The sequence below is a fragment of the Balaenoptera musculus genome, chromosome 3 (genome assembly GCF_009873245.2).
Source record: "Balaenoptera musculus isolate JJ_BM4_2016_0621 chromosome 3, mBalMus1.pri.v3, whole genome shotgun sequence".
Classification (NCBI taxonomy): Eukaryota; Metazoa; Chordata; class Mammalia; order Artiodactyla; family Balaenopteridae; genus Balaenoptera; species Balaenoptera musculus.
The window spans coordinates 169096857-169104586 of NC_045787.1; the positions used below are offsets into that span (position 1 = coordinate 169096857).

At 58.1% G+C, this 7730-nt stretch overlaps 2 protein-coding genes across 2 annotated transcripts; both read right to left on the reverse strand.

The window, feature by feature from the left end:
* Positions 1-365: 365 nt before the first annotated feature.
* On the reverse strand, positions 366-3158 carry LOC118891742 (small integral membrane protein 24-like). The gene is made up of 3 exons (XM_036845427.1): positions 2441-3158; positions 2240-2351; positions 366-1405 (listed from the first exon to the last, which is right to left on the reverse strand). The coding sequence occupies exons 1-3, from the start codon at positions 2517-2519 to the stop codon at positions 1342-1344; spliced, it is 255 nt and encodes an 84-aa protein (XP_036701322.1). The 5' UTR covers positions 2520-3158; the 3' UTR covers positions 366-1341.
* Positions 3159-3913: 755 nt separating this feature from the next.
* LOC118892650 (small integral membrane protein 24-like) lies at positions 3914-6753 on the reverse strand. The gene is made up of 4 exons (XM_036847390.1): positions 6535-6753; positions 5765-5876; positions 5469-5495; positions 3914-4328 (listed from the first exon to the last, which is right to left on the reverse strand). The coding sequence occupies exons 1-4, from the start codon at positions 6599-6601 to the stop codon at positions 4127-4129; spliced, it is 408 nt and encodes a 135-aa protein (XP_036703285.1). The 5' UTR covers positions 6602-6753; the 3' UTR covers positions 3914-4126.
* Positions 6754-7730: the final 977 nt, after the last annotated feature.

Here is a 7730-nt window from a genome sequence, read left to right on the forward strand (position 1 = left end):
GGCTTTGAGGGCTGTCCCAGCTCTGGCTCCCCACTAAACGCCATAAAATGGTTCAGGCTTGCGACAACAAAAGAACGCCCCCCCCAGACGCCTCCCGACGCCCACTAGTGGGGAAGTCCCGCCCCCTACGGAAGGGAGGAGCCCCGAGAGGCCCTCCCTTCTCCCTTCCCGACCCCCTCAACACTGCCACCCACCCGGAAGCCCCAGACCTCGAACAGAGGAGACTGGAGGGCAGAAGAACTCCTGCCTTCTCCAGAGCTGCCGTCGGAAAACCCCTCTGACCTTCAGGATCCCCCGAGTCTTGTGGTGGGAGGCCCATTTGCCCGCCCCATCTTCAACCATTTCAGCATAACAAAAAGCCGACATTTAGTTAGACGCTTTTGGGGGTGCTGGGTTCTGCGCTCAGGATTCTGTAGACCGTATTTCAGTCAACCTCATGACGACTTGTGAAGAATCTATTATCCTCCCCTTTTACAGGACGGGACACTTAGGCACAGAGAGGTTAAGTTACTTGCCTCGGGGCTACACAGCAAAGAAGTGGGGACTCCAACTCCTTCTCCTTCTCCATGGCGCCTCCCCACAAGGAATGCAGGACAGGAAGAAGGGGTGCTGCTGCTGCTTCACCCCCCCCCCCCACTCCCACTCCTGCACCCTCACCCCAGGCCCTGGGAGTCCCAGCCTCCAGAACAGTGCCCTGAAACTCAGCACAAGGTAGGAGGAGCCTTCATCTCCCAGGAAACGGCCTTGCTCTGAGCCAGCTCAAAGTTCACGTTCAGGAGCAGCAAACCGAGGCCAGGAGAGGGGCTGGGAGACAAGTGATTCCTATGGATTCATTGAAGCAGGCCTGGAAAACTCTTGGAAGAGCTTGCACGTGGGCAAGAGGAGGACCTGGCTTCTCCGATGAAATCCAAAGGGCAATAGAAATCGGAGGTAGGAGAAGAAATCAAAAGGGCCAAAAGCTGACAGCGATGCAGACTGGGTAGAGATATGAGATGGTAGGGGGTCTCGGGGAGGTGGGTTGCTCCTTGTGCCAGGGGTGTCCTCCAGGCTCAAGAAGAGTGGAGACCAAGCTTGGGAAAGGGTACAGGGTGACCAGGTAACACGCAGAGAGCCCTCCAAGAGGGACTTGGGGCAGGTCCTGATCCCCTGCACTCAAGGGCACTTTACCCTGAATCCCAGATGGAGTTAATCTCACTGGCCCCAGGACCGGGTCCTTGCTGATGGGTCTGGAGGAGGCACTGGGGCATCTTTGGGTGGCTGTCTGGAGGAGATGAGTGGGAAACCTTCACGAGGAGAAGCTTGCCATTGCTTCATGGTTCGGACGCCCCTCTCTCCTCCAGTTCAACCCCAGTCGCCCTCTCCATCCTTCTCTTTTCTCGCAGTCTCCTCTTCCTTCTCTTTATTGCTGTGGAGACAAGAAGGGCCCAGGTAACCCAAGTTAATAAGGACTGACAGTGTTCCGGGCTTCTTACAATGCTCACAGAAACCTCTGAGTCCTGCAGCCAGCCCTTGTTGTTCCCATGGTACAGAAGGGGACGACGAGGCTCAGGCAGCTTAGGACACAGGCCCCGTTTGAACACGAAGGAAGTGCTTGAGCCCATAGTTGAGCTGCATGAGCCAAAACCGATAAGGGGTTTCAAAACCGTGGGTGAGTGGACAGGCAGAGAGAAGGGGGATGGACTGACGGATGGGTGGATGGGTGGTGGGAGGGTGGGTGGTTGGATGGATGGACAGATGGAGGATTGGAGGCTGGAGGGAGGGAAGGAGAGAGAAACGGAGGGAGACAGGGAGGGAGGGCTGATGCATGGATGGATGATGGACGGCTTGATGGAAGAAGGGAAGGACAGTGGATGGATAAATGGATGGGGTTCGCGTGGGGGGATAAAGGCTTTACAGACCCCTCCCCCCAAAAGGACTTTACAGACCCCCAATTGAAACACATATTAGGGATGGGCTTCTCTGTGAGGAAGCCACCCTCATTTTGCAGGTCGGTAGTCAGAGAGAAGAGAGTGAGGTTATGTGAGGCCCCATGGATTCTGAATCAAAGAATTACCCCCTGGTCCTGCCCGGCTCCTTGGAGATGTTTCGGAGAAGGGAGGGGCTCAGAGAGGGGAGGGGCTTCAGAGGGGGCTCGACACGGGAGGGGCTTTAGGGGGCGGGAACTCAGAGAGGGGAGGGGCTTAGAGAGGAGAGATTTAGAGATTTCGGAGGGAGGGGGCCTCAGAAGATGAGGACCCACCTGTCCCAGGGCTCGCTGCACCAGATGGCGTAGACCAAGGTGAGGACAAAGATGAGGAACAGGAAGGCCAGCGCAGCCCCCAGCCCTACCAGCCACGGCTTCCGCTGGGCCACTGCGGGCGGGAGCAAGGCGGGGTCGGCAGCCCGGCCGCCAGGTTGGGACTCTTCCCCACTCCGCTCCCACTCCCTCCCAAGGCCTTACAGGGTTGGGCTTTAACCAGCCGCGGGACCAGAGCTGCCAGAAGGGAGAATTGGCCGGGGGTCGTCCAGAATCTATCCATCCTTCTCCGTCTGTCCTCGCCCCTGTTCAGGTTCTGGGGTTGCCGCCTCAGCCAGAGGGGGAAGTGGCCTGCGCAGGGCACCCCAGGGCAGGATGTGGCCGGTGCCGCAGGAAGTCGGAGGTGGGGCCCCCTCACTGGGTTCCGGGCACCATGGGGAGGGGCTCAGGGTCCCAAGCGCCCCAGCCCCCGTCTCCCTGAGGCCCATCCTAACCCTGTCACTCCCCATGGCCAGGGACATGGGAGGGGAGGCTCAGGAAAGACGGGGAACTCATTTCCTGAGCGCCTACTATGTGCCAGGTCTTGCAATGGCTCTTGAGCCCCGGCACCTCCTTCAAGCCTCACACTCTGGTGGTCAGAACTCTTGTCCTCACGTTGCAGAAGAGGAGCCAACTCGAGGCTCAGAGAGGTCAGGCCACTTCCTCTTGGCCACACAGCATACCGAAAGAACATAGTTCTCCCAGCTAGGAACACCCCCCTACCCCAACCCTCTCCCATCCTGGGACATGAACCTCCAAATTTGACCTTAGCCAGAGCCTGCACATGCCCCATCCTTTGGGCAGCCTGGGCTTCCATCCCAGCTCTGCCAGCAACAGCCAGGGAGAGCTGGGCCAGTGGCTTCCTTCTTTCTAAGTCTCAGTATTTTCAGCCGGAAAATGAGACTAATTGCAAACTGACCGAGACTGAGACCATAACGATGCTAGGCGTTCAGTGGGAGCACCTGTTAGGGAGATTATTACATTTTTTTATTTATGGTTTTTCTGCCCCCTGGTGGACGATCCTGGGATATTCTCAGACAGAAGCTCCCCGCCTTCTGGACTGGATCCTACCAACCCCGGCTACCTGCTCCACAAGGGAGCCCTAAATGCCAGCCTTTATCAAAGTTCTCATTAGGAAATGGTTAACATCCAGGGCAAGGTCCAGGGCCCGGAGAAAGTGAGGAGAGGGGGGGAGGTTGGAAACAGGGAGGAGAGAGTCCCTGTCCCTTTCCAAGATCGCGCACGTGGGGGCACCGCACCCTCCAAGACCCAGTTCCCAGAAATGGAGTCACGTGACCCAAAACCCTGGGTTGATGGGGGGAGCAAGGCTTTCCTAGGAGACGGCCCTCAGGGCTCAGGACAGCAGAATCGAGATTGCAGGGGGGAGCGCTTAATCTGCCCAGGGTATCTGGGCACCGTGGAGATTGGTTTCCCACCCTTGCCTGGGCGTTACCCCCAACCCCAAAAGCTGTCTCCTCAAGGGGAAACTAAGTCCCACGGGATGACAGTAGCGCTTCTGAAGGGCTCTTCCCCAAGAGGCAGTCCCTGGCCGATACTGGTCCTGAAGCTGAGTGGGAGGGAGGAGGCTCTGGCAGATAGATACCAGGCAGAGGGCAAAGAAATCAGGGCAATGGGTAGAGAAGCAGGAGGGGCCATGAAATTGCAGGGATTAGGGTTTTCTCAGTAACCAGGAATGCTCTCCAAATGCAAGTGGTTACAAATCATAACAAATATAGACCACATAACGCACCAAAGATCCCTCCTGAGGGGGAGGTGTGGGTGGTCCCAAGCCTCTTCATTAGGACGCTGTACTCTCCAAACCCAGATGGAGTCACTGCAGTGGGCTTAGGTTCAGGTCATGCTTTCTAGGGTGTGAAAGGGGCACCTCTGGGGGCTGCCTGGAGGCAGCGGCTGAGGAGGCTTCACATGCGCCATGTTTCTTGACTTTCCTCCTGGTCCTGCGCTCCTCTTTCTCCTCCAGCTCCAGACCCCAAGTTTTCTCTCTCCTTCCTTCTCGGCCTTTTTCTCCTTCTCTTCTTCCCCTTCTTGTCTTCTTTACTGTAGGGACCACAAAGGCGCCAGCCCCACAATAAGACACAGAGTCACTCCCATTTAACAAACAATTACCTGTGCCAGGTCCTATGATGAGCGCTTTACAAAAAGAATCTTTGCTGAATCTCCAAAACAGCCCTAACAAGGCAGCTTGTTATTTCCATTTCACAAAGAGACAGAAACTAAGGGTCAATTGTCCCACGGAGGATGGATGGATGGATGATGGATGGATGTGAGGATGGATGGATGGATGGAGGAATGAATAAGGCAGGGAGGAAAACTACAAACTTAGGGCACCTGTGGGATCTGGAACCTCCAGCACATCCTGGGAGTAGGAATCACATTTTACTGGGGCTGAGCTGGGTCGTAGACAAAGCACAGTCTGGCCCACGCCTGTCCCTCAGGCATCTTGGGCTCAGCTGAGAATCTCCCAGCCAGGATAGTGTCCTCCCAGCTCCTGAGCTCCTACTTCTGTCCCCAAGCCTTTGCCCAAATTGGGATCTTGCCCTGAAAGAGCCCCCAGCCCTGCCCGCATCCCTGAGCCAGGATCATGGGAGATGCTGAGCCCAGGAGAGACACCCACACCAAATCACACACTTGTGCACAGTCCCTACACAATCCCACACCACGGTCTTGTTCGACAAGTATTTATTAAGTGCCTATTGTGTGCTAGGCCCTGTGCCGGGCCCTGGGGCCAGAGCCAGGACCAAAGCTAAGTTCTGTTCACTTACTGGAAGCCACTATCTAGTGTCGAGAAACCGGTAAATGACTAAGATAATTTCAGCTGGTTATACATGCAAAGAAAGATGCAGGGCTGTGGCGGAGAGAGTGTCAGGAAGGCTGGTGGTCAAGGTGGGCTTCTGTGAGGAAGAAACATCTGAGCAGGGACTGAAGGAGAGACGGAGCCAGCCAGAAGATATGGGGAAAGGTGTACAAAGTAGAACCAACAGTAAGTGCAAAGGCCCTGGGGCAGGAACGTGCTTGAGGTGTTCAAGGACAGAAAGAGGTCCTCTGCGCACACCCACCCCTTCCCTCCTCGAGGAGGGGCCTCATGCAGACCCCCTGACCCCCACACACGTCTACACATGCTCACACGGCAGTACCTCAGGTCCACTTCCTCGTTCAAGTAGGGATCCATCTGAATGCGGACTCCTCTTCATCCTCAGCTCTGCAGAAGAGATGGAGATGGAGGGGTGAGGCGGGTGAAGGGTGGGAAGTGGGGGCAGCCTCAGCCTCAGGTCTCCCCCAGGCTGGGGAAACTGCAGGAAGCAAGAGAGGGGGCTGCATGGCTGTCCTGAGCTGTGGGAGCAGGGGGAGCAGGGGAAATGGGAGCGGAGGAGACAAGAAAGGGACCAGAGAGGGTCATGAGGGTAGGAGGGGATGCCCGGCACTTTGGGGAGTGGGGAGGAGATGGAGGGTGGGGAAAGGGTCTCCCACCTCTCTTTGGAGCACCAGATACGGTTGGCCAGCATGAGGATGAAGATGATGAACAGGAACCCCACGACAGAAGCCAGGCCCACCAGCCATGGCTTCAGTTGACGCTCTGAGGCTGTTAGGAGGTGGGGGGAGAGGAGACTCAGAAATGGGAAAGGTGGGGGGCCCCCGAAAGGACAGGGGCGAAGGGTGCAGGGGATGCTCAGACAGAGGGGTCTTAGAAAGGGGCTGGGTTTCACAGGTGGTTTTGTTTTTGTTTTTTGACTGCGCCTTGCGGCATGCAGGATCTTAGTTCCCCGACCAGGGATCGAACCCGTGACCCGTGCCCCGTGCAGTGGAAGCACTGAGTCTTAACCACTGGACCGCCAGGGAAGTCCTTTTAAAATTTTTCTTTCTTCTTTTTTTTTTTTTTTTGGCTGCGCCGCAGCTTTTGGGATCTTAGTTCCCTGACCAGGGATTGAACCCGGGCCCCAGGCAGTGAAAGCGCCAAGTCCTAACCACTGGACCGCCAGGGAATTCCCTCAGAGGTGGGTTTTAGAGAAGGGGACGGGGCTCTGAGAGGAGGGGGTGCTCAGGGATGAGGTGGGAGGCCCAGAGGGAGTGGGGGAGTTAGGGAGGCTGCCTCCAAGAGGGGCCTGACCCCATTCCTCTTCTGCCTGCCCACTCCTCTCGGAGGCCTCGGTTTCTCATCAGACGGGGAGATGGCGAGCCTGTGTCCAAGCCCATCCCCACGACCCGTCCTCCCGCCCCCGCCCCAGAGGTCGGAGCCCTACCCTGCTGGGCCTCAGCCGGCGACAGGAGCAGGGCACTGAGCAGGAGAAGGGTCTCCAGGGTCCCCATGGCACGGAGGATCCAGCAGTTCCAGGTACGGGAGTGCACAGTCCGGTCAGAGTCAGGGGAGACCCTGCCCAGCCCCTGATAAGGGGGCAGGCAGGTCTGGGGGCGGGGCAGGCCCAGACCAGAGGGCCCCTCCCTTTGCCCCACCTGGTTGGCATCCACTCCCTCTCCCCGCCTTCCAGGAGGGCAGACTCTGGACCTGGCGTAATGATTAACACGGGAGTCCGGCCCCTCTGCCCTGCGCCCCACCCAGGACCGCCAGCCTCAGGGTCCCCCAGGCTCCCCGCCACAGGCGCCGGGCTGAGCCGGCCCTGAGCTTCCTTCCCGGCTCAGTGCTTTTACACATCATTACGATTCCTTCTCTGCATGCACCATGAAATTTTGCCACCTGCGTTTTACAGAGAAGCCAGGGAGGCCAGGAGCGTCAGGCCGGGCAGAAGCAGCCGGAACTGAGATGTAAACGCGGGTCTCTCCCACCACCAGCTTATACTGGCTCCTCTTGGGTTCCCGACCCCTGGGGACCCACAGCCAGCTCCAGGGGGAGCAAACGGGGCAAGAAGGGATGGGCCACCATCCACCTCCAAACCCAGTTGCTACCGTGTGGCCGGAGAACGGGGCCCCTGGGGTAGCTGATGACTCAGACTCCTGGCTCTCCTGCGTGTCAACCTTGATCCCCGGGCTGATTAGATAGGGTGCCCTGCCCGGGCGAATGGGGACCCCACCCCAGCTGCCACGGCACAGCCACAGCCCAAGCACATGGCAGGAAGGCTGGGGTGGGGAGGCCTGGCCCTTCTCCAGGCCTGAGACCTCTGTCAGACGCCTGAGGGCTGGGGGGACACCAGCATCATTGCCCACGGACGTACAGAGTGCCTGCGCATTCCTGGAGCCCCCTCCCTTCCTGAGGTCTGACCACGGTCGCTGTGCACGAGGGCCACTCAGTGGAGCCCAGGACAAGCCCAGTTCGACCAGCCAGGCAGGCACAGGTGAAGCTCCTACTGTGTGCCCCAGCCCGTGCAAAACTCAGGAGCGAAGGAAGCCCTCAGGCTAGTTAGGAAGTCAGGACCCCCAGAGACAGACCCATCCAGCTGCCGAACCAGGAATGAGGTGAGAGGCGGGGGCCGAGAAGATTCAG